This window comes from Delphinus delphis, chromosome 18 (assembly GCF_949987515.2).
Source record: "Delphinus delphis chromosome 18, mDelDel1.2, whole genome shotgun sequence".
In the NCBI taxonomy this organism is placed as follows: Eukaryota; Metazoa; Chordata; class Mammalia; order Artiodactyla; family Delphinidae; genus Delphinus; species Delphinus delphis.
Window position 1 is genome coordinate 14,377,588 of NC_082700.1, and position 27,474 is coordinate 14,405,061.

The 27,474-nt window shown below is 35.5% G+C and overlaps 1 protein-coding gene across 12 annotated transcripts in view; it reads left to right on the plus strand.

Moving 5' to 3' along the window:
- Positions 1–27,474, plus strand: part of COG6 (component of oligomeric golgi complex 6) — a 279,030-nt gene that overhangs the window by 24,017 nt on the left and 227,539 nt on the right. For 10 of the 12 annotated variants that reach the window (XR_009516828.1, XR_009516824.1, XR_009516823.1 and 7 more), the window contains 8 exons: positions 563–627; positions 1,741–1,832; positions 3,248–3,365; positions 16,761–16,892; positions 17,231–17,398; positions 20,123–20,230; positions 21,255–21,308; positions 24,151–24,230. Coding sequence is in view for 4 of the 12 variants with exons in the window: in XM_059996097.1 (XP_059852080.1) it covers positions 563–627; positions 1,741–1,832; positions 3,248–3,365; positions 16,761–16,892; positions 17,231–17,398; positions 20,123–20,230; positions 21,255–21,308; positions 24,151–24,230 (817 nt within the window). In the remaining 8 variants the exon portion in view is untranslated. Of the gene's footprint in view, positions 1–562; positions 628–1,740; positions 1,833–3,247; positions 3,366–16,760; positions 16,893–17,230; positions 17,399–20,122; positions 20,231–21,254; positions 21,309–24,150; positions 24,235–24,687; positions 25,428–27,474 lie in introns of those variants that run through there. The other 2 variants (XM_059996096.1, XM_069540012.1) reach the window with 2 other exon arrangements.

Sequence of the window (27,474 nt, forward strand, 5' to 3'; positions counted from 1 at the left end):
TAATTGGAGTTAGAAATAAGTTATTCTGTGGGAATGGCATGAATTCTTCTAAACCTGAGTCTCTCCATCTGTAAAAATGAAGGTGGTTACAAGCAGTACATGTCAAGTACCCTGTACAGACCTTGATAAATAGTCAATAATCAGTAAATGTTGGTTTTTCCATTAGATTGCAAGGCGTGTTTTCCATCTTTATACCCGTAGTTTGTGTGCTTAGCACTACTGCCTAGAGTAAGGAGTTTGTGGAACGAGTGCTAATACATCTTCACATCACCTCCTTCAGTTAATAAATTTCACAGTCTGTTTTTCATACATTTACTCTTTTTCACAAAGAAATAATGTTCATTAATCAACAGTCAAATCAATTGATAGGGCTTTAGACTCATATTGATATAATTAGTAATGTCCTAAAGATATTAAACTTAATAAAATATCATTAATTGTTATTTTAAATGTTTATTAATGCCTTTAATCATATGTATTAGTGTTTGTTAATTTTCTGAACTTATGTGAAGCAAAGTGTAATATGGAAAAAAAATTTTAGTTATGTTATAATTAATTGTAGGTGTTGAAGAAAATATTCAGGAAGTTGTTGGACATGTTACTGAGGGTGTGTGCAGGCCCCTAAAGGTAAAATATTTTGTTTTTATATACGTTATATGGTAGCTGGTTAAATTAATGACTTATTCTGATTTTAAAGAAACAGCAGCTTGAATTCAGGCCGTAATTTGGTCAGATTAACACAATGTAGGGTAATAAAACGCATTTTAAAATAATCATTGCCAATTTTCTATGCAAGAGGTTTTTGCATACTCATATACATGTATTTATAAAATACCATTTTAGCAGATCACATTCGTTGATATTATGACATACTCCAAAATCTAAATGTTTTCAAAAGCATTTGTTTATTGAACATCTCTTGTGTATGTACTGTTCTACCAAATGCTGCAGAGATGTAAGTGAACCAGAAAACACAATGTCTGTGTTTAGAATCCAGTTAGGAAACAAGAAGGCACATATGTTATCAGCAGCTTAATAAGCATAGATGTAATATAATATGTAAGTAAGCACATTCAGTGTGGTTTAGATTGTGTTTGTTAATTAGGGAATATAAAGTAAGGGAAAGATTAGTGAGGGATGGATTTTAATTAGAAAAGATTCCTAGTAGTTAAACTTGAGCATATCAAGTTAACCTTGAACTAGATCTGAGGTATTGCCCTGGCAGTATTATAATTGGCCAAAGAGGTTGGTGCTAATTCAAGATTTATCTGCTTTCCGATTCTCTAATAGAAAGAAACTTGGTATAGTCGTTTAAAGAGAAAATTTGTTTTTTCATTTTTTTCCTTAATATTCATTCATAGAGCAGTACCTTTTCACTGATAATCTGTTTTTAGGAATGTAACAGCTGCTTTGCAATTTAGTGCTAAACTAAATTCCATTATACGCTGGTGAAAAACCTCGAGATGACCTCATTGTGTTATTTCTGATAGCAATTGCCTTGAACCACATTCTGTAGGTAATGGATCATTTTTTTATAGAGCATATCTGTGCTAAAGTTTCTGTGTTGTTTTACCATCCTCTGTGATTTAATATTCAGAAATTCTTTATTTAGAAGGAATTTTGTGATTTCTGCAATAATAAAATTTAATCTTTTTCATGCTATTCATACCACATGTGATTAATGAAGAAAAGTTACACTTTTAGGAAATGTTTAGTTTTTTCTCATGTGTTTTTTAATAGGTTCGAATTGAACAAGTAATAGTTGCTGAACCTGGGGCAGTTTTATTATATAAAATTTCTAACCTCCTCAAATTTTATCACCATACAATCAGGTAAGTGGAATGGTTAAATGTGCTTCTTAAATCCCATGTGACACTTCATTTCCGTTAGAACACAGTGTAATATTTTTTTTGTGTGTATTCTATGCATGACTAAGTGTAACTAGTAGAACCGCCACACCATATGAATCATTATATGCCTATTATACATTCTGTACTTTTGAGGTCCATCGTTTCCTTTTCCCTTTCTTCTCCAAGCATAAGTACACACACACACACATAGCAGTGTAAGTCTATAATATAAGTATTTTTTGAGTCCTCCTATATTAGTAAAAGAGATCCATGGCACCTAAAGCAACTATATGTTATACTCAGAGTAGGGCATAATTAGTAACATGTCCTATTCTGGGTGTTTACATAAATTCTTCTTTAACATTTCGTTTTCCATTAGTGATAGAACAGAACGATAGCTTTATCTCCTCTAAGTAATAGCTGTCTTATCTTCTCTAAATAAAAGTGACTTTATAGATAAGACAAGTGGTTCTTAATCAGATAAAATATGATCTTCAACTCCAAAATTTGCATTCATTTTCACCTTGCAAATATCTTTTGGTGGTATACATAGACTTGAGCCTTATTGTAGATGTCACTATAAGACCATGTTATATGTGTAGTTGTGTTAAAAGTGTTCTTCCAAGCTATGTTTTTGATAGTTTTCATATTAGCCTATTAAAAAATGAATTTAAATTACTTTTTATCAAGCATGCCAGTATCAGGAACAGAAGAGTCACTTTCAATACATGAATAGGAGAATAACATAGGGAGTTGTTTTATATACATGCTTGTCTTACATTCTGCCAAAAATGAGAAACCCCATTGGATAAGTCTAAGAAATATCCTTGTAATATAAAATTGAGAATTATGGAATGTAGAATAATTATTTCAAAATGTTATCGGATTTTTCGTAATTAGTCTAAATATATGCTATTTAGGTAGCTGTATAAAAATTGAGAAGCTTTATAATTTACAGGTGTGTTATTGATACAGTGTAACAGTTTTAATTTAAAAAACTCAGTATTAATAAAAATTATTTTCTCAATAGAGCTATTGATGGAATGGCTTCCTTAAAATCAGATCTTCTTGGATAATCAAAACATGCATTTACTATAATAGAGGAAAAATAGAGACATGGGTTTGCATATTACAAGTGTTTGTTCTAACCCACTGCTTTTCTAAGAGATTGTGAAATATTTAAAACACTGTAGTTTGTTTTCATTTGTTCATCACCTAACTTAAAAGGAAAAAAACCCTCATTTTTATATGAAACTAGAGTAATTGTTTTTAATTCACAGGTTATAGTCTATATAAAAACTTTTATTTAAATCTAGGTCTTTTTAAAGAATTCTACTCAGTTAAAGAGCTGGGTTGTTTTGGCCTGTTTTGCAACCTGAAATATTCTTTGCTTTTAGTGGCATTGTTGGAAATAGTGCAACTACATTGTTGACTACCATTGAAGAAATGCATTTGCTGAGCAAAAAAATATTCTTCAGTAGCTTGAGTCTTCATGCCAGCAAATTAATGGACAAGGTACGTTTGAAAAATGCAATTCTTGAACTATGTGAATGTGAGTTTTTCACATTAAAAAATATTGTTTTACTGTTTCCATATTGGTGACAATTTTTTCCCATTCCATTCAGCGTTCTTTTGAGTTCTTCCTGTGAACAACAAAATTCATTTTGAGGTGGCTTACAGGATGTAGGCTTATAATCTGTTCCTGGAACAGTGTAATTTTGAGTCATATAATTAGTGGTAGAATCTCAAGCCCTAGTTTCACTACCATTTTTCAATAACCAAAAATTTGTAATTAAAGCAAACTTACTGTATTTAATAGGTCAGGGCTAAAATGACATACAGATTGGAAAACTTGAACTTTTACTAAATGTTTTTTCTAAACAGCTTACTTAAGTTTTACGTTCTTGGTCCAGCTTTGTCCTTATGAAATTTATGTTCCTTTGAGTTATATACTGTAATTAATTATGGAAACAAACAAGGTAACAAAAAACTCCCACAAAAACAAACAAGATAACAAAAAGTCCCACAAAAACAAACAACAAAAACCTGAAAGAGTTCTGTGAGAGCTAATATTTTAAATTGAGCATTGTGTTGTGCAGCAGTAAATTGGAAAGACCTTAAGGAATGGGTTTATGATGATCAAATCCTTCTTTGTTTTTATTTCATTATTAAAGACTCACGTTTTTCAAGGATGCATCACAATCACCATTCTGGCTTTTTTTTTTTTTTTTTTTAATTATACTGGTCTATCTAACAGCCTGGTTATATTAGACACAGGTTTGTAGTATAGTGTGGAACAATAAATAGCAATCCAGTCCAAAGTACCTGGTCTATTTTTACATTCCTAAGCTCAGAGAAGCCTTAATAAGAGTCTGCTTTCTGACCCCCGGCAGCATGAATTTGTGGAGCTGGAGTATTTCCCTTATATATTTTCCTGTATCACAGGAAGTTTACTAACAGTCAATCAGTTCTCATTGTAGATATGTTTACATGAGTTCTTATTTAGACAGAATTTTTCTAAAATCATTCATACATGATATAGACTTTGAATGTGAACAAACATGTGCTTCCTAATGAGTACAAAGCAAACAGTCAAGGTCTGTTGGTCTCAGGTTACTTTTCCTTTCACAGAAAATAGACTAATAAATCGGTGATTACTATAGAATACATGTTTTATGAAAGACGTGCCCAAGGTGCTATGCTAGCACAATAAGAAGAGTATGTATAATAATATTCATATACAGAGAGGGAGCTTTCCAGAGAGGGAGTTAATAAGAATTGAACTTGAAGGACATGGGGGATTAGATAGGTAAAAAAGGAGTGGGTAGAGGAAACAAATAGAATATGCAAGCTAAGAGTCATCAATACACAAATTTTCATTTATTAAAAATCAGTTGGAAACTGGTGTGGCATGTAGGTAGGAGAGAGCCAGGTTGCAGACAGGATAGTTAAGGGATTGTCGAAGTAGTTTTAATGAAAATACATACTCTAAGGAAGAGCCATAAGGGGACAGATTCTTGGGGGCTAAAGGTAAACCTTCGGAAGTTGGTGACTGCTTGAATGTGGTTAAATGAGAGGGAAGAGTTCTAAACTAATTCCTAAGTTACCAATCTGGGAATATTGATACTAATCACAAGTATCTGGAATAGAGAGAAAGTGTAGAACCGGGGGGATAAAGGTGATGATATTGTCTAAGTTAGACAAGGTACCTGTGGGATGTCCTGCAATCAGTCTGGGCTAACGGGGAGCTGCACATTTGGGTTTATGGAGCTTCGCATGTAAAAGATAGTTGAGTCCATGTGTTTGTCTGAGGTCACTAGGAATCATGTTTAATTAGAGTAGAGCTTCCAGGACACACAGTCTTGAGAAACAGTGACATTTAAGAGAAGAAAATAAGCGCTACCAGGGTAGAATGCTGAGGAAGGATGATTGGAGAGTCAGGAGAGAGATGAGAAGAGGGTTTTATCAGAAAAGCCAAGAGAATAGTTTCAAGAAGGAGGGCATAGTTGATGACAGATACTATATGAAGGGTTATGGTAAAACAAGGGTGACAGGTTTGTTATCTTTGTCAATATATAGATGATCCATGACTTACTGAGGGCAGTTTTATTCGTGTGGTGGGGACCAGAGCCAAATTGCAATATGGGAAACACCCATGAATGCGTTACCCAAAGCTTTACCAATTGGAAAACATCTGGGCTAAAAACTGGAAGTAAAATGTAGTAGGCATTCTTATTATGAAATTTGAAAGAGAATAATAAAGCAAAATGGTAAAAGGAAAGATGGAAGTACATTTCTATGATAAATTAGGAAACAGGAAAACAAAATTGATTATTTGTTGAAAAGGTCGACAAAATTGACAACCTTCTAGCAATTCTTTAACCAAGGAAAAAATAAAATTTAAAATTATAATATCAGAATTAGAGATAATAACCAGAGATGAGGATTAAACTTACTAGAGAATACCATATTAAAATATATAAATTTTATTCTAAAATATATAAAAAGGATGCTTTTAAGAAAATAAAATTGACAAAAAATGATTCAAAATGAGGTAGGAAACTTGAATACACCTAGGGAGGAAAGAAAAATTATTAATGAACATGCTGCTAGACTTAATTCAGTTTATATAGATAGCTTTATTTACACCTACGAAGAACAGAATTCTCCAGAACACAGAAAAATATGGAAAGCTTCCCAGTTCCTTTTAGGTGGTGTAACACTGACATAAAAACCTTTTAAAGACAGTACAAAAGTGAAAACCTCAAATCAGTCACTTTTTAAGTTTTTTAAAAAGGTAAATAATTATAAAAATAAAGCCAGTATTATATTAAAACCAAGTATTGGTTATTCCCAGGAATATAAGAATATTCCAGTGTTAGGAAATATATTAAATGTTTCAGTGTTAAATTATATTCTCATGATATTTAATTAAATTGTTGAGGGGAAAATATTAGTAAATAAAAAAGTAAAAATACTTAACCATATAAAGATTAATAAAACTAACAGCCAACCTCATGATTAACATAGAAGCACTAGTAATATATTCTATTTAAGTCAAGAAAGAACAAGAAAAGAATATTTGCCAATAACACATTTAAATAATAGAAAATCCAGATAAAGAAATGACAGATATAAATATTTTAAAGGAGGAAATATTAGATTATTTGTGGATGCTCTGACTGTACTTCAAAACCCAAGAGAATTAATTGAAAAGTTGTAGAACTAGTAAATGGATTTAGAAAGGTAATTGGTGACAAGATCAATATACAAAGATGAGTAATTTTCAGGGAAGATGGCAAAGTAGGAAGCACCAGGAATCTGTCACCCCACCTAGATGACAGTTGGACTAGCAGTATTTGTCTAATGTAACTGTTTTGGAACTCTGGAGTCTATTGAAGAATTGCAATTTCTAGGGGAAGGCTTGAATAGTAATAAATTGCAGTCAATTTTGGTCAGCTTCAACTCCTAGCATAGTTGCGACTACCCATCTTCCACCCCCAGTGCTGTGTCAGGCAGCTGTACACCTGTTCCTTGAGCACCTTGCACACAGCTTGTAGAGCCAGGGTGAACAAAAAGGAGGACACTGTCCTCTAAACTTCTGGGATCTGTGCTCTCATCCCAGAGTTGTGAAGAGGAGGGTGGCCATTGTTTTTGCACCTCCCCATTGTGTCAGACACCTCCTCCTGTGGCTAAAGTGACTTCCTGGGGATTTCAAAGACTAGTGCATTTTTCCACCCCCTTAATTTTTTTCTTTTTCCCATTTTGGGAGTCAGACATTAAAGTCTAGGACATTCAAAAGCAACTGTATATATGAGGAAAATTGGAAAGTGACCACATGTTCAGGGAAAGGAGCAGGCTCAGAAAGACCTGAGAAGAACTTCAGTTTATACCTTAACCTGATCCTTGGCTCAGAGAGAGGCTACAACAATGTTTTTTTAAAAACCCAAAGTAGTAACAGAAAATGGCATCCCTGGAGGAGGGGGAGAATCTGATTTCCAGGGTTAAATTATTACATTCAAATGTTGTTTTCAACAAAAAAATCACAAGGCACACAAAGGAACAGGAAAATATGGCCCATTCAAAGGAGAAAAAAATCAACAGAAACCATTCCTGAAAAAGACCTGATGGCATATCTACTAGACAGAGACTTTAAAACAGTCATGTTAAAGATGAGTCGAGAGAACAGCACATGAACAAAATGGAAATATCTATTAGAGTTAGAAAAATCTCAAGGGAAATCAAAAAGAAATTCTGGAGTTGAAAAGTATAACAACTAGCAAACCAAATGAGGAAGCCTTTAAAAAAGACTCTACAGCATGATCAACTGGGATTTATCCCTGGAATGCAAGGATAGTTCAGCCTATGAAAGTCAGTCAGTATAATTACCACAGTAACAGAACAAAGGGGGAAAAATATCACATGATCATCTCAATTGATGCAGAAAAAGCATTTGACAAAATCCAACACTTTTATCATAAAAATGCTCAACAAACTAGGAATAGAGGGAAACTACTGCAACATAATAAATACCATACATGAAAAACCCACAGCTAACATTGTACTCAATAGCGTAAGACTTAAAGCTTTTCGTTTAAGATCAGGAACAAGTGAAGGATGCCCACTTTTGCCACTTCTGTTCAGCATAGTGCAGGCATTACCTCATGTTATCGTGCTTCTCTTTATTGCACTTTGCAGATAATTGCGTTTTGTTTTGTTTTGTTTTGTTTTTGCGGTACACGGGCCTCCCACTGCTGTGGCCTCTCCCCACAGGCTCAGTGGCCGTGGCTCACGGGCCCAGCTGCTCCATGGCAGGTGGGATCCTCCCGGACCGGGGCACGAACCCGTGTCCCCTGCATCGGCAGGTGGACTCTCAACCACTGCGCCACCAGGGAAGCCCAATTGCATTTTTTTAACAAATTGAAGTTTTGTGGCAACTCTGTGTTTAGCAAGTCCATTGGTGCCATTTTCCAAGAGCATTTGCTCATTTCATGTCTTTGTGTCACATTTTAGTTAATTCTCACAATATTTCCAACTTTTCATTATTATTTGTTACGGTGTTCTGTGTGATCAGTGATCTTTAACATTATCGTAATTGTTTTTTTTGCTTTGTAGTTTTAAGTTATATACATTGTTTTTTAGACATAATGCCATTGCACTCTTAAAAGATTAAAGTATAGTTTAAACATTTTATGTGCACTGGGAAACCAAAAACTTTGGTCTCCAACATCAGCGAAGCCCTCCATGATGTCCAGCAATCCTGCATGTCCTCAGGCAGCCCCACATATTTAACTTCCTTTCACTTATTTTCTCAAATCTACCATACTGTCTCCTACCAGAAGTGCCAAATTTTGCAAAGTTGGATAATAGCCATTTTAAAATACCTTTGCCAATATGAGCAAAAGTGCTATCTTTTTTTTTTTAATTTAGATTTCAGTTTTTCTAGTGAGAATGAACATTTTAAAGTATGTTTATTGGCTGTTTGTGAATTGTTTTCTCATGTCCTTTGCCATTTTCCTACTAGGCTGTATCTTGTTATTTTCTGATATTTTTTATACATTGAGTATTATCTGTCATATATATTATAAATCTTTTCTCCATGTCATCGTGTACCATTTAATTTTGCTTGTAGTAATTTCTGATACGTCACTTTTAATGTTTACATGGTAAAATCTGTAACATTTTTTTTCCTTATTGTTTCTTCTTTGGGAACATGCCATAAAACATACTTCAAAAACTTCCCCACAACAAGAAAATACATGTAGAATTTATTATATGCTAAAGTTAGCATCTATCAGTAGGAAAGTGTTCGATTATTTAATAAATTCATTTAAATGTTTGTTCTTAGGTCTTCCTGTAGTTTCACTTTTATATCAAATTTTTAATCTACCTGAAGTTTATTTTTGTCCATGCTGGGAAGGAAGGATCATATTCCGTTTTCCCAATTGGTTATCCATTTATTTTATTTTATTTTCACTCAGAAAACCTCGTGAAGTTCTTAAATACTTTATTTCTCTTATAAAGTTAAAATGAAAGTTGCAGGAACATAAAATGGCTAATAAAAGGCAAGTTTTAAGCATGGTATCTTCCTGTTAAAACCCAGAATAGAATAGGATAAAAACAGGAAAAGAAAGAATTGTAATTTGAATATATTAAGTACCAATTAATACTGCAGCCTATGTGAGTTTATAGCAGTGACGGGTTTTGGCTATTATTGTTATTTACTGTTGTCATTATCATCAATAACTGTGCCCTGAAATGTTTTTCTTAGATATGAATTGGTCATATTTAGGGCTATTTTAACATTAAATTGAGATTGGAATATGATACTGTTTACAGTTTATGTGTTGCTTGTATATACAACCATTTCAGGTTTCTTTCAGGAATTATCTTTCCTTCACCAAATTTTTAATGTTCCATATTTTATATTAATTATATCTTCATCTTATTCTGCCTCTTGTAAACCATTCATCTCTTCTAAGAAGATTCTAGCCTTATGAGGAAAACAACACTTACTGCAGAATGGTCTTCATTAGCAAAGCACCCAAGTGGAAATTTTTGCTGATAGAATTTTAAGTGGATAGCAAAATTGTTAAGAACAGCTTTTAAAATGAATAAAGCCAGATATGCACTCTTTTCATGATTCCTTCTGTGCTTTTAAAAAGACATATTTGGGAGCTAATTCTTTAGTATGAAAAAAGAAAATGCAAGGACATTATTTTATTGAAAGATGTACCTTTTCCCTAACAAAGCATTTGAAGCACTTAAGTATTCAAGTATGTGTACTCCCTTCCTTATCAGGCTCTTCTGAAACATTCATAACTGTGAATCTGGCAAAGTCTAAAGGGAATATGTGTCTGTACTACAAAAGATACAATGTCATATCCATTTTAGCTAGAGAGACATTTTCTAAAATTCTTTTCACTATAGTAATAGTACAATTCTAATTTAAAAGGGATGGTGTGTCATAAATGAAACCCATATCAAATTAATAGTAGGCAGGATTGACCAGCTCTGTGAAAATAAAACCTAAGTGGTCCTTTAAATTTTGATTTAAATTCTAGGATATCATTACTGTTTAGAATCTCTTTTTACTGTTCAAATTGTAGTACTTGGGCCAGCAGCTTGGACATCACCTAGGAGTTTATTAGTTTATCTGAGATTAAAAATCTCAGGCCCCACCCCAGACCTACTGAATCAGAATGTGCATTTTAACCAGATTTCCCTGGTCACTCATATGCATGTTAAAGTTTGAAAAGTGCTTTTTTTTTTTTTTTTTTTGGTGGTACGTGCGCCTCTCGCTGTTGTGGCCTCTCCTGTTGCGGAGCACAGGCTCCGGACGCGCAGGCTCAGCGGCCATGGCTCACGGGCCCAGCCGCTCCGTGGCATGTGGGATCCTCCCGGAACGGGGCACGAACCCGTGTCTCCTGCATCGGCAGGCGGACTCTCAACCACTGCGCCACCAGGGAAGCCCCTGAAAAGTGCTTTTTTTTATATGAGTATTTTGAGTTTTACATTATTCCTTGCAGATTATTCTGCTAGGAAAAACAAATAAGAACAGTGTTTTCAACTAAAATGCTTTTTAAATTTTAAATAAATTTAAATAAATTTTAAATAAAATAAAAGTGAAATAAAAAGTTGTAATTATTTGAAGTTATATCAAACAAATGTTAGTTTGCACTGTTAAATTTATCTTGAATAATATTATTGACTTAAAAAATTTAATTCCATAAATAAGGTAAGAGGAAACTTTTGGAGGTAATGGATATGGTTTATGGAATGTGGTGATGGTTTAATGGTTATGTTACCAAGTAGGTGCTCATGTGCCCGCAGTTCCAGAAAGCCGAACTCTGACAGTGGGTGTTTGCAGCAAAGTAAGGGTTTATTTGCAGGGTACCAAGCAAGGAGAATGGGCACCTCATGCTCAAAAGATTGGAATTCCTTGATGGCTTTCAGGCAAGGGTTTTTAAAGACAGTGTTAGGGGAGGGGGTCCTAGGATGCGTGATCAGCTTGTAGACCTTCTGGTTGGTTGGTGGTAAGGTAACAGGGTGATGTTTTGGGAATCTTAACCGTCTGGTTTCAATCAGTCTGGAGTCTAGTCCTTGTGGTCAGCAGGTAGTCACCATCCTCCACCTGGATGGGGGTCTTGGTTTCTCCAGGACAACTCAAAATATGCATCAGATTGTTATTTATATCCCTTCAGGAGGAGCTAGAAGTCTTGTGACTCTCTTGTCCTGATCATTAACTGCTTGGGTCAGCTCTTTGGAACTCACAGAAGGCCTAGGAGACTAAAGCCTTTTGTTCCACAAACAAGAAATGGGGGACATGGAGGGGATTTTGTACCTGGGAAGGCCTCACAGGGTCCTGCTTGGTTTCAGTCTCCCCTTTTCTTTGATACTTCTCAATCCTGAGGGGAACAGGGGCGGGACAAGAAAGAGAGTAAAGCTTTGGATAAAGAGGTTGTTCATAAACTCTGTAAGGGAACTTGGTTTTAGGGGGACTTGGTTTCAGGTATATACTTACCTCTAAATTCATCAAGTTGTATACGTTAAATATTTACAGCTTTTTGTATGTCAATCATACCTCAATAAAGTGGTTTTAAAAAAAGCACTTTAGTTCCATTTACTGTTAATTACTAGAACATATATGTATTTAGAGTGAAAGGAGTCTATATATAAAATGAAGCAGTTAATTTAAAAATATGATGGTTTTGGGGCTTCCCTGGTGGCGCAGTGGTTGGGAATACACCTTCCGGTGCAGGGGACATGGGTTCGAGCCCTCGTCTGGGAAGATCCCACATGCCACGGAGCAACTAAGCCCGTGTGCCACAACTACTGAAGCCTGCATGCCTAGAGCCCATGCTCCGCAACTAGAGAAGCCACTACATTGAGAAGCCTGCGTACCTCAATGAAGAGTAGCCCCCGCTCGCCACAACTAGGGAAAGCCAGGGTGCAGCAGTGAAGACCCAGCACAGCCAAAAATTTTTTTTAAAAAACTAATTAATTAAAAAAATTAAAGTATGTACTAAAAAATATGAGGGTTTTTGTTTGGTGTTGATTTTATTTTTTGAAAGCACATGGGCAAGTGGTCTTCTAAGAAGTTGCAGTACAGAAAATTGGAGGACCTTAAATGGAAGATATTTCAAAGACTGAAACTAAAGTTGGCAGTGGAATGAGGTTGTAAAAACAGCTTTTGGAACTTTTATGGTGCACCCTTTTCATTTTCCTCTAATGGAGCACGTATCGTAGTAAACAGTCACAAGAAGAATGAGAACTTTGTTCAGTGTTATAGCTCTATACGTTAAAAAAAAAAGGTTCTAATATATAGAATATGAAGTTTTCAGTAGACCAAATGCTTTGAAATGTGAAATTTTTCTTTATACTTCAACTTTAATAGTTGGGAAATGTACCTAAAAGTTGTGAATATATCTTTCATAAAGTTCTTCTGTGCCTTATAATTATTAATATTAATCACTTGAATTTTGGATATTTTTATAAAACCTTATTGATTATCAATATTTACATAATATAAACAAAAAAAGATTAAATGAACTTTCAGGGTACATGGAGATAAAACTTACAGTATACAAATCTTAAGTTCATTGAATTTTTGTATTTGTATATATGTTCGTTCATCATCACCCAGATCGACATATAAAACATTTCCAGCACCTCAGAAAGCTTCTTCTTGCTCCTTCCCAGTCAAAAGCCTCCAAAGTCAATCACCATCTGACTCCTGTTTCCTGTTTTTGTGTGCTATTGAAATTCACATAAGTAAATTCACACAGGTGAACTCTTTTGGGTCTGACTTCTTGCATTTAGTATTATATCTCTAAGATTCGTCCATGTTGTGTTTAGCAGGAGTTCATTTTTTTAACCATGGTGTAATAATTCTAGTATACAAATTTACTACAGTTTATTGGTAGATGTTTGTATTGTTTCTGTTTCTTAGATATTGTAAATAAAGCGCTTATGAATATCCTTGTACATGTCTTTTGGTGGACATAAGTTTTCATTTCTCTTGTGTGTATACACGGTAATGGAATATCTGGGTTGATAGCTTTCATAGCTCTCCAAGCATTTTTGCAAAGTGGTTGTACCAGTTTACTCCACCAGAAATGTGTGGGAATTTGAGTTGCTCCACATCCTCTCCAGTACTTGATATTGTTGGTCTTTAATTTTAGCCTTTGTGGAAGTTGTGTGGTGGTATTTCATTTGTGATTTGTACTTTTCTGAAGGCTAATGATGTTGAACAGTTTTTTGTGTGTTTATTGACTGCTGAATACATTCTTGTGTTAATCATCATCCATCAGTTTAACAACATTCTAGATATCTTTTTTAAATTGGATGAATGGGTAGAAAATACTTTTATAAAGATGACTTCATATTTTGGAGTTTTTCTAAGTTCAGTCTTATTTGAAGGTAATAGAAAAAAGGAACCAAAACTGAAGGAGGTATCAAACTCGACATAACTATTCCTTCGCCACAAGAGATACTTTTCCCTTCTGTTTTGTCAGTTTTGGCTTCATGTATTTTTTGGCTCTGTTGTTAGATGCATGTATGTTTAGAGTTGTTGTATCTTCTTTATAATAAACATTATAAAATGCCCTCCTTTCTAGCAGCAGTGTTTGTCTTAAAGTTGTCTTTGTCTGAAATAAGTATAGCTACTCTAGCACTCTTTTGGTTATTGTTTGCAAGATATATCTTTTTCTGTCCTTTTACTTTCAGTCTATTTTTGTCTTTAAAGTGTGTTTCTTGAATACAGCATATAGTTGGGTCAATGTATTTCTTTTTTCTTTTATCCATCTGCCAGCCTCTGCTTTTTTGGTTAGCATGTTTACATTTAATTTAATTGCTGATAAAGTAGCATTTATGTCTGCCGTTTTGCACCATATTTTTGTATGTTCTAAGTGTTTTTATTTCTCTGTCCCTCCATTACTGCCTTCTTTTGTGTTAAGTAAATATTTTCTAGTACACTGCTTTAGTTCCCTTATTGTTTATATAAATATATATGTATGTGTATGTGTGTAGTTAGTTATTTTCTTAGTGGTGCCCTGGGAATAATAATTACCATCTTAATTTTTTAATAATCTAGCTAGTTTGGATCAATACCAACTTACTTTCAATAGTGTACTAAAGCTTTGCTCCTGTATAGCCCCGTTTTCCCCTTCCTTTATGATACTGTTGTTACAAATTACATCTTTCTGCCTTGTGTGCTTATCAACATAGATTTAAAATGATTGCTTCATTCAGTTGTCTTTTAAATCCAGGAAAAAGGAGTTAAAAGCAGAAAGTACATTAAACTGCCTTTTATATTTACTGATACCAGAAACTTGACTGCTGTTCTTTATTCTTGCAAATTTGAGTTACTGTCTAGTGTCCCTTCATTTTAGCTTGAAGGATTCCCTTTAATATTTCTTGTAGAGCAGGTTTGCTGGTAAAGAATTCTTTGTTTTGTTTATTGGGAATGTCTTAATTTCTTCTTTATTCTTGCAGAGTAGTGTTGGGAATGTCTTAATTTCTTCTTCAGTCTTACAGAGTAGTTTTGTTGAATATAGAATTCTTGGTTGAAAATATATTTCTTTCAGCCCTTGAATATATCATCCAGTGCCTTCTAATCTCCATGTTTTCTGATGAGAAATCAAGTGTTAAGCTTATTGAGAATCCTTTGTTCAGAATGAGTTACTTCTTTCTTGTTGATTTCAAGATTCTCTCTTTGTCTTTTGACAGTTTGATTATGTGTCCCAGTGTAGATCTATTGAAGTTTATTCTGCTTGGAGTTCATGAACTTCTTGGAGGTTTAGATTAATTTTTTAAATCAAATTTGCTAAGTCTTCTCCCACTATTTCTTTAAATATTCTTTTTGCATGCCCCCTTTTTTCCTCCTTCTGAGATCCGCATTGTACTGATGATGTTGATGATGTTGCATAGGTGTCTGAGGCTCTGTTAATTTTCTTTCATTCTTTTTTCCTTCTATTCCTCACAGCAGTTAATCTTAATTGACCTGTCTTCAAGTTCACTGATTATTTATTCTGTCTGTTCAGATCTCCTGTTGATTCCCTGTAGTGAATTTTTCATTTCGGTTTTTGTGCTTTTTCAACTCCAACATTTCTGTTTGGTTATTTTTTTTAACCATTTCTATCTCTTTATTGATATTCTCTATTTTGTAAGATTTTTTTCTCATACTTTCCTTTAATTCATTAACAGTTTCCTTTAGTTTTTGAACATATTTAAAAGAGCTGATTTAAAGTCTTTGACTAGTATTTCCAACATCTGGGCTTCCTCAGGGAGTTGCTATTGATTGTTTTTTCTGTAAATGATCATACTTTTTTGTTTGTTGGCATGTCTCATAATTTTTGTTTTTGTTGCTTTTATGAAGGAGGGAGGATTTTCAGAGGTCCATACTTTGCCATTCCTGCTGACGTCACTTATGTATTAACTTTTATACATGAAACATTCTTAATATAAATACTGATATTATAAAATTCTTATGCCTTTCTATCTACCTGACATGAGAATGTAGTGTTACGTGGATCTCTGAGTACCAGATTTTGTTTCATTTACAAAATGTGACTATATTAGTATTATAAGTACTTTGAAAAATGTTTTAAAAAATTCTCAGGCACCTCTTCTGGGGTATCATGATGGTGTCAAGTAGGGATGATGAACGTAGCCAGTAAATAAGTATCAGATACTCTACTCAGTAGTTGAGATGCAGCAATCCCATTTAATCTTTACAGAATCCCTCTGAGCCTCCGAGAATTTAAATAACTTTTCCAAGGTCACACAACTAGTAAGTGCTAGTTACAAAATGTAAAATTAATCTCTTTAACTCCAGAATTCAGGATTTTAGTGGCAGTGTTGTACTGTTTCTGTGAAGTGTGTGGCTCATGGACCAGGGTCCTGAAAAGCACCTGGGGTGCTTGTTGAAAGGTAGATTTCTAGACCCTGAACCTATACATATTGAGCCACAGTATCTGACATTGGGGCATGCAGGTGAGTGATGATTCTCAATAATATTATAGTAGGTGAAGTGCTGGTCTCTGGATTACTTTCTTAAGACTTGGGCTAAAAAACAAAACAGGCCATTTCAAATCTATATGAAAATATAATTCTACAATTCAAAGACTGTTAAATTTCCGTGTAATTTTTGAATTAAAGTTCAAATTCTGTACTTTTAATTGTGATGTATTAATTCTGAGATAATCTAACAAAAAACTTGTGTCACTTTCTGTGCTGATTTTGATTAGTAGGATAAAAAATAAGCTGTTGCTAGATTGTAGATTTTGTAATGTATCAGCAAAGCTTTACATCTTTCGTATGAACTATTTTACCGTGAACTGGCATTTATGTAGACACTAAAATTTAGTAGAAAAATACAAGCAGTGGATAAGTCATCCTTCATTTTAGGTTGAACTCCCACCACCTGATCTTGGACCAAGTTCTGCATTAAATCAGACACTCATGTTGTTGCGTGAAGTTTTGGCATCTCATGATTCTTCAGTTGTACCGTTAGATGCCCGTCAGGCCGACTTTGTGCAGGTAGGTTGTAAATTCACGTTTAATGATTCTTACTGCTCTTCTATTGTATGTTCTTTTGAAATTCTGGCACTTTATAGCCCATGTATCTTGACAATCCTTCTCATTGCTTTTTCCTTCAGATATTAAACCAGTTCCCTTTAATTTAAAAAGTATATATTCAGTGATGCTTGTTTTAAAAACTATTACAGTTGCGGTACCATTTAATCTTTTTCTTACGCGCTTCTGTAAGTTGGCCCGCTCCCCATTAGTTTGACATTCATTCTGAAGTGCCGTTAACACAGACCCGTATCACTGGTTGGGAAATAAGGAATACATTTGATTTTATTTTTCATTTATAGGTTTTATCATGTGTCTTGGATCCTCTCCTCCAGATGTGTACTGTATCAGCCAGCAATTTAGGCACAGCTGACATGGCCACCTTCATGGTCAATTCACTGTATATGATGAAGACAACATTAGCTCTGTTTGAGTTCACCGACAGACGTCTGGAAATGCTGCAGTTCCAGGTTAATTTTGCCATAAAATGACTGCTCACTGTGATGAAATCTTTTTGCTATACATGATCTCAGTTACTGGCTTTAAGATAATTTCAGTGACCTGATTTATATGAATCCCTTGTTATAGTCTGATAGAACCCCTCCCTGCCCCCATGCATATTCAGTATTTCAGTTTCGTTTTGGAGAAGCCAGAATATGTAACAGGTAAGATATTTTATTCAAGCCATAGTATGTGGTGGTAGAATGGAGCTTTTCTGACTGATTTGAACTGTTATTCTGTATGCAGATTTCAGTTTCCATACTGTGAATAACATGCTATATTTTTCAAGCTGTGTAGCTAGTGCAGAAGGTGTTGCAGAGGACAGATATATTTTTATCTATGTGTAAATCAGTGTTAGGCACAACATTACAGTTTGTCATGCCCGTCGCTCTGGTCCTATAAGCCAAATGGTATCACTTAAGAGTCACAACAAGGCCATTTATAAAATTTACCAGATACTTGGCTTTTGATTTTGAAAGAGTGATTTTTGGTAGATAGAATGTTTAAAAAGAAAAACAATAACAACCCTGAGTCTTCTTTGTTATCACAAGTATATAAACAGTTTGGCAGTGGCTACAGTAAAAATTTGTCATTTGGGGTTTTTCTAAGGACTGAGTTTGAGACCTCCAAGTTTGTGATGTTTTCTACTTTCTAATTCTTTCTTTTAAAAGAAATATAATGAAGTATGATTAATTTTTCTTTTTTGCATAATTGTTTAAGTATAATTAGTAAAATCTTTTTAAAAAATAGTCATTGGTTTTTAATGTGTTTACCACTAATTCAACCCGAAACTCTGCCATTTGTCTAAATCTCTTCCCAAGATGTGCACCTATATCAGTTGGTCCAGCAATCTGTTTTATCACCAGTTATCTTTGTTTCTCAAATATTCCAAAGTTGTTTTTTGCATTCCAAGAGGACAAGCCCCACCATGTAAGTGCTTCTTGAGCCTGCATCATTCTTGCTGATGGGCTGGTGGCTGGCACTGGTCACGTGGACCAGCCAGAGTCAGTGTGGAGAGGACTGGGCAAGGGTGTGGATGCTGGAAGGCGCGGGCCCCACAGTGATAGTTTTCCTTGTCGAGTAAAAGATTCTTATTTTCAGATCTTTTCTATCACTAGTCCATTAATTTTCTTCCATTCTTTCTTCTTCCAGTGTTTCAAGTGAGAAATCTAGGCTAGTCTGATTCTCTGTTGTTTGTGATAACCTATTTTATTCATGTGGAAGCTTGCGAGGATTTTCCTTTGAGTTCACATATTTCCTCGGGATATTTTTTGGTATGTCTCTTTTTCTATTATTTCCATCTTGGATTTTGCAAAGCCTTTTCAGTCTGAAGATTCCACCCTTTTGTTTTTTGCTCAGTAAAGTTTTCTGTTATCTGTTCACTTCTCCATCTGTTACTTTTTATATTCTGAAGCTCCTGTCCTTAGTTGGCTTTATCTCCTAAATTTGCCTTCTAATTTCTGTTTAAATCTCTTCCCTTTAATATATTTCTTTGATATTTACTCTGTATTACTATTCTTCCACTTTTCTTTCAGATACTAATTTGGTTCTTGGCAGTAACTCTTTCATTAAACATTTCCATTTGCAATCTTGTTTTTCTTGGATTTTCCAGTAAGACTAGTAAGTAAGGGTTCTAAGGTTCTAATTGTACTTTCTTGGGCATTCACTTAAAAAAAAACTAAGGTACCCTGCGTCTTTCAGTAGTGTTGCCTCAGGAAAAGATACTTGTTCTCATTATTCAGGTGGGTTTTCTCATAGAACCTACTCACCTCTTTTAAATCAGTTGTAAGTTTTTTACGGGGAGGGGCTCAGCTGCTGGAGTGACTTGCACGGTGGCAAACATTCAGATGGTAGCAGATAGCATCTCTTAATAGCATACTGTGCCACTGGTAAACAAGCTGGTAAAACTGAGGGGAGTGTCCAGTGAGGGGTAACAGGAAGATCTGTAGACTTACAGGCCTGTACTGGTTAAAGGAAGGAGCAGCCACTTCTCCCCACCTGGGAATACTTCATCCCATCAGGTAGTCTCCTTCTGCGGCTTCTGCCCCCATGAGCATTAGGTGGCTTCCCCAAGAATAGCACCAAACAGGTGACCACGTACAAGTCCCACCTGCTAGCTGGCAGCTCCTGAACTTGACATCTTTGCCCAGCCTTCTGCTGGTTCCTCAACAGTCCCCTAGTTGTCGCAAATCCGCCTTCCTCTGGAGGTCTTACTGCCTCAGCCCCCGTGGGATTTCCTTCAGACTTCTCCAGATGATGTATTTGATTGGTTGAGTTAGTCCAGCAAGTTGGGAGCAGGAGGCAGTGTGGATGTGAGGGACATCAGGTCCTCATCTTCCCACAATTCTTTCTAAGTATTTTATTTTACACTGTTGTTCATGAGTAGTTTTTGTTTGTGTCTTGCTTAATACCAGCTTTTAAAAGAGCCAAGAAGCAACCCAAATTTTTCGACTAGTGGCTAGTCCTGGAATCCTCAAGTAAGACTTTCCCTCCCTTTCGTAGGAGGACTTCCTCTTTGGGGAAGGAAAAGTCTTTGTACAGGAGCAGTCCCTATCCTTCATATTTTGGCCTCATAGCCGCTGCAAGGAACACGTCCATGATGAAGAGCTAAGACTCCAGGCTAGTCTACTTCTACTCTCAATCAGTCTTATTCTTCTTTTAAAATATTTTCTTTTAACTGTGTTTTATTTTAGATTGAAGCACATTTGGACACACTTATAAATGAGCAAGCTTCTTATGTTTTAACTAGAGCAGGCGTGAGTTATATCTATAACACCATACAGCAACATAAACCCGAACAGGTAAGCACATGGATCTTCCTAACTAGAGAGATACACCAATTTAGAGTACGGCTTCTAGAGCTAGACACTTAGTAGTAATTTTTCACTGGGAAGGTGACTTCTCTCTCTGATTCCTCATCATCTGTAGATTGAGGGTAATAATATCTGTAACATAGAATTGTTCTAAGATTGAGATAATACCTGTGTAGTTCTTGGAGGACTATCTGAGATATAGTAGGGTGTCCCAAAATACTATCTTTTTTACTATAGATAGTTTGGGTTACAAGTAATGAAAATATACAAAAATTAGTATTGAAAATATATAAAGAATACTCATATTGGTAAATTTTTTAGTCCTTTATCACCATTGATTTATTAAGTGCATAGATTACTATATAAATAGCAGTCATCCCCCCTTTTAATTTAGCAAATCATGGTCTATTACTTCGGAAAGGTAAATACTTCTGGGGCTAACATCTGATCTTAAGTTATAGAACTCCAGTAGAATTAGAAAATGGAGTGGTGGGAACCCTAGAAAACCATGTAAGCCTCTTTCTTTAAAAAGCAAAATACTTTTAAATAACATTAACATGAATATTTTATAGCCCAGGGACAAGGTTTGAATTTTTTCTTTTGATAAGGTAATAAGCAAATTTCTACCAGTAGGAGCAAATTCTGCTGCCTTTTTATATTATCTAAAATTATCAAGGCAACTCTTAAAGCCCCCATGTCTTACTGCCATTCCTCAGTGCTTTATTGCCCTTTTTTCTTGCTTATGATTAAATCTGAAGTATCCTTTTATTTCCATTGTTAATAAACTTATGTGCTTCTCCAACAAATATTATTGAGTGCCTTCACGCTACTTATACAAAATGAACAAATCACAGTCCCTCTTTTAATTGAGGTTGGAGATAGGACACTTGAGTTCTTTGGAAATAAGCTAAATTTTCAAATTCGGGCAATCTACTAATGGATTGTATTTGAGAAGTGAAGTGTAACATATAGCACCTGTTTTCATCTTGGTTTTGTCCCTTTTTTTTTTAAGGGCCCTTTAGCTAATTTTCCCAACCTAGATTCTGTGGCACTGAAGGCTGCAATGGTAAGTACATAATAAAGCATTTCAACATACGTTTCCTTATGGAACATTATTCTTATTTTTTCCTGTGTGATAATTATTGTCTCGGGTGATAATTTTATCTCTTCATATGCAGTATTCACGTTGGGTCCAGTCATAATGTTGCACATGTATTCCTTTAACTAAGGAGACCTGACCAAGGCATAACATTTGTAGTAATATTGCACCATACCCTAATAGTGTCATTATTCCTGTTTAGGTTTTCTTCAGTTTCAGAGTTTTACTCCTAACCTAATGGAGAAAGGAATGAGAGACACGAAGGAGTTAGCTATATATCATCATAGACGTCCATCTGTCAGTGATCCTGGGCTTATAGTTCTTGACTTCTTCCTGAGTTGATAACTGAAATTGGATTCCAATCTTAAAATATACTCTTGACTGTGACGCTCACCGAACCTCCACTTTATTACCTTCTTTTCAAGTGATGAGCTTGCTTGCACATCCCTTTCTGCATGAGCACCACTTCTTGTAGCATGTTTCCACATCTTAAGTACATACTTTGCCTATATATGTGTGTGTGTATACACACACGCACACACAGCCATCAGTTGGATGACACTCATTTAGTCCTCATAGGAATGATCCCCTTTGGAAGCTTTATGATACGAATTCTAGTGGTAGTAATAATAAACAGTAAGTAATGACAACGTCCATTAACATATATTGAGCATGACACACATTTTTAATGTACTAACTCTTTAATCCTCCTAACAACCCCATTCAACCCAGTACTTACGCTCTTACCTACTATATGTACTGCCTGTCCTATGTGTTTCAATACTCACTGCCACAATGGTTTGACTTCGATAAATAGTTCTCTTGGGTGACTTCTCTGATGCCAGGGCTTTCCTATCCATCATCTGACAGAGCTAAATTTAACTGAAAATAAAGGGTAGACCCACAAGATACCCAACAAATGCAAAGAATACAGAGCTGACAGAGTTAACATTAGACAAGGTAGATTTTAAAAACACTAAATATCATAAATAAGGAACATTATGTCATGATAAAAGACAGTATATAAAAAGTAAGTCATAACTTGTGTATATCCAACATAACAGTAAAAACTGTAGAAATGCAAAGATTTGATTCTGAAAAGTGCAAAAATAAATGAATACATTTTACATTCATTAAAAAAGATAAGTTTCTTAGAAAGTTAAATGTACACTCACCATACCGCCCAGTAATTCCACTTTAAGGTATTTACTGCCCTCCCCCGCACCCCCGCCCCAGCAAAATGAGGATATAGGTCTACGCAGAGATCAGTAACCTTAGTACTCAGTAAATGTGTGCGTCCCGCCTATTTCTCCTTCTCCAGTGACGCATATCCAGTTCATAATATAAACTCACAAAATATATTTAAGCCCTATTACAGGTTCGTATATGCCTGATCTTAACTTTAAAAACAATTGAGTTGAATATCTTAGGTGTCTCTAAAGAAACAAACTCTTGATTGAGTTTTATGTGTGATCCATTGTTTTATCTATAACTGTTTGGTGCCCCAACTTGGATGCTTCAAAGGCACGTCAGTTCACCATATCCCAAACTGAGCTCTTCTAACTCTTCCCCACCAGCCCCAACCCCAGGTCCTTTTCCAAGTGTTCTTAACTCAGAAAGTATAAGAGCATCTGTCCACTAATTATTTCAGCATTTATTAACCAAGTATCTGCTATTATCTAGGTATCATGCTGAGAACTGGAATGATCTAGTAAGAGATGCAGTTATCACACAACTAAATAAATATATAAAGAGTACAGTTGTGAATTGTGATAATGCTGTGAATTACACAGATCCAAAACCTGGGCGTCAGCCCCTTTATCCTGTCTGTCACTAACCAAATCTTGATGATTTTGCTCTCTAATTCTCTCAGATATCTAATCTTCTCTTCACTCCTATTGCCCTTGGCGTCTAAGATGCCGCAAGAACTACCTATGTGGTGTCCTTTCATCTGCTATTACAACCTCCCCTTCCATTCTTCTTGCTGTAGCCAGATTTAGCTTCTTAAAATTTAAATCAGATGATTTCCCTTCTTTGGTGGTTTCCTAATGCTTTTACAGTAAGAATTAAAATCTCCTAGAAACCATGCAAGTCCTGCATGGAGTGATCTCTGGTAGGCATCCTCTTTCTCACCTAAGTCTTCCTCCACACCAGCCCCACTACACACTTAACCTAACATCTATTCATCATTAAGATTTCACGTAAAACGACCTTTCCTCAGAAATGCTTTTGCCAAACGTACAGGTTAGGTCTGTGTCCTCCTGATTGATGCTTTTGTAGTATCTTGGTTTTTCCTTTATTTACATTATTATTTGTTCACTACCTCTCTCACTAGGCCATAAGCTCTGTGAAGCTAGGGACTGCCCTCTTTTGCTCACCGTTCTATTTACATTATGTTATATGGCACCTTACCAATAACAGGCACTCCATAAATATTAATTTAATGAATAGAGGAGTGAATAATTAAGAGATACATTGCATTTAAGAAAGTAAGGTAGACTTGAGATCTGAAGACTTTACTTCTTGCTAATATTATTACCCAAGAAGTTTGGTGAGGGAGATCAGGATAAATGGCTTGGATCAGAATTTTGAAAGTAGGTATTGCTGATACTGACTGCATTAAAGAGTTGACACTTTCAGTGAGTTTTTAGTTAAAATGTGTAAGGAATAGCTCATTTTGATCATGAAGAACTCGTTATTTGGAATATGGGATTTTTACTAAGATTTAATCCTTAAAAGAGATGCTTATTTGGGATGTCTGTTAGCAGATATATGCACTTTGTGTTTTGGATGTCTCTGTTTTGTTTAGGTTCAGTTTGATCGCTATCTGTCAGCCCCAGACAACCTGTTAATGCCACAGCTGAACTTTCTTCTAAGTGCCACAGTGAAGTAAGTATTTTTTGGTCCCAATTAGCTGGTAAAGAGTCACATATTTTTAAATGCCAAGCACATTTATAAGAAAAAAAATTACTTTCAAGGTATTTTGATTGTATAGTATGGACCTAGCATCCTGTTATAAATTCATACTAATTATAATGACATTAAAAAATTGAGATATACATATGGTTTATGTAAATAATAGTGCAACTAAGAATTGGTCAGTACCTATTTACCCCTTTTTTCATTCAGAAAATTTCTAAAATGTTTTTTGCAAAGTATTCTAAAATTAAATGTAACCTATGAATGTATTTTCAGGTTTCTTTAAGAAGAAAAATTATGGTATCAGTTTGGCTACTTATTTTAAAAATCAGGTTGCTATGAAAATGTAAGTCATTTAACACATTTAAGATTCAACATTAAAGCAGATTTTCTAACTGCTTTTTCCCCCTTTTTTCATTGATGGCAGGTCCTACCCTCAAAAATACGTTCTGTTCTTATTTCTCCTACTGTATAGGCATAGTATTATATTTGATCTTATTTATAAAGCATTTGAAATAATAGGAGATAACTTTCATTTAGTTAAATTTTGAACCTTTTCAAAATGATAATTCATTTTTAAGCAAAAATATTTTCACGTCTTTATGTTCTCAATTTCTTTCTATTCATATTGTATTTAAAATGTCAATTGTTTCTTTGAAATAGAGCTTTGAAATGTAAAACTTTCTTTTTTTCATTCCGTCTCATTTTGTTTTGTTAATATTCTGTTCTCCTGAACTTTGCTTGTCTCTGCGGTTGCAGTACCTTTGGGACACCTGTCATTGTCTCCCTTTTTCTCGTCTTGTAGTTTGACTGCCTTTCAAAGGAGATTTTGACTGAGCACTTCATCCTTGGCATAAACTATTGAATACACTTAGGTAGCCAGAAAGTGAGGTTGTATAGATAATAAAGAAAAGAATAGAAAATTAAAATACCCTTAAAGAATTCTTCCTTCCTTGTAATGAATTAGAAGGGCGTTGTTCTTTTTTCAACGCCAGACTCCAACATTTACCTTTTAATGGTATAAAAATAGAGGTTTGACTACAGAAACCACAGCTATGCATATTTATAAAATATTCTCAGTGTCTTTTCTTACTGAGTCAGAATTGTTTATATGAGTAATTTAAGAAATAAAGAGACCATAGATACTTCCTAAAGTGAGCTTGTGGAAAAGTGGATATGATTTTGAGGATTCTTTCAGGAATCTTCCTCTATTATATATGCTAGAAACAAAGCAGGTATCTTTAAAAAGAATTACTTTGGTTTTTTAAAAGAGGTAGGGGCTTCCCTGGTGGCACAGTGGTTGAGAGTCCGCCTGCCGATGCAGGGGACATGGGTTCGTGCCCCAGTCTGGGAAGATCCCACATGCCGCGGAGCGGCTAGGCCCGTGAGCCATGGCCGCTGAGCCTGCGCGTCCGGAGCCTGTTGCTCCGCAACGGGAGAGGCCACAACAGTGAGAGAATAGTTTTCTTCTCTTTAACTGCCTCCTTTTAAGCCACCTGTCTTTAACTCTCAGGAATACCTGTGTAAACAAAAATAACGCAGGTTTGGGAGTGGGGGTGGGGTTAGCCTACCAGAGAAATAACGACTAATTGGAAACAGTCTCAAACAGTGCTTTAGAGACCTCGGAAAGTCCAAGCCTTAAAAGTAAGGCTAGTCTGTTCTACAGTAAAGGCTACTTTTTTTTTTTTTTTTTGCGGTACACGGGCCTCTCACTGTTGTGGCCTCTCCCGTTGCGGAGCACAGGCTCCGGACGCGGAGGCTCAGTGGCCATGGCTCACGGGCCCAGCCGCTCCACGGCATGTGGGATCTTCCCAGACCGGAGCACGAACCCGTGTCCCCTGCATCGGCAGGCGGACTCTCAACCACTGCGCCACCAGGGAAGCCCTAAAGGCTACTTTTGACTCACACTAATAAAGCTTAAAAACAAACGTCTAGAAGATCACGTGGATCTTTACTAAATTAACTGCCTTCCAGAACAAAACTTAGCACTCGTAAGTATGACAGAATACAGACAATCAACAGTGTAGCATTTATAATGCTGAGCATGCAATAAAAAAAAACCACTTAGGTTTTAAGTAGTAGGAAAATATGAACCAAAACTAGAAGCAAAATCTGTCAACAGAAACAGACTTACTGACAGAGTTTACAGAATTAGCAGGTAAGGTCTTTAAAAAGTGTGTTCAACAACTTAAAGGAAAATTATATTGAGAGGAAAAGTTAGGAATTTTACAAAATGGGAATTCTAGGCCTGAAAAGTACAGTATCTAAAATGAAAATCTCACTGGATAGGCTTAACTGTCAGTTGGACATTCTAGAGCGAAAGATAAGTCAACTTGAAAAAAGGACAATAGAAATTGTCCAAATGGAAGCACAGATAGGAAAAAATTAAAAGCTGGAAAAAAGATGAAGAGAGTCTAGGTGAATTGTGAGATAATAATAAACATTCTAATACAGGTGTAAGTGAAGTGTCATAGTGAGATTGAGGCATAAAAAATTTGAAGGCATAAAAGAATTTTTTTCAAATCTGATGGAAAACATGAACCCACAGACTGAAGAAGCTAAATAAATCACAACAAGGAAAGCTGTACCAAGGTTCACTGTAATTAAATTATTGAAAACCAGTGATAAAGAGAGAAAAACTTAAAAAGTAGCCAGAGGAAAAAAAGATGTATTATATGTGGGAACAATGATAGGTATACTACTGACTTCTTGTTAGAAACAGTTCAAACCAGAAAACAATAGAATAGCATCTTTAAAAAGGTGGATGTTAAAACACTTTCAACTTTGTGTATTCATCAGAAGTATTTTTCAAACTGAAAGTGAAATAAATACATTTTGAGATAAGATAAACAAAAGTAGAGAGGATTGGGCTTCCCTGGTGGCGCAGTGGTTGAGAGTCCGCCTGCCGATGCAGGGGACACGGGTTCGTGCCCCGGTCCGGGAAGATCCCACGTGCCGCGGAGCAGCTGGGCCCGTGAGCCATGGCCGCTGAGCCTGTGCATCTGGACCCTGTGCTCCGCAACGGGAGAGACCACAACAGTGAGAGGCCCGCGTACCACAAAAGAAAAAAAAAAAAGTAGAGAGGATTTATCATCAGTATACTGCAAGAAATGATAAAGGAAGTTCTTCAGGCTGAAGGAAAGTGATACCAGAAGAAAACTCCTATTTACACAGAGGAATGACAAGTGCAGGAAATGCTAAATATAAAAGATAG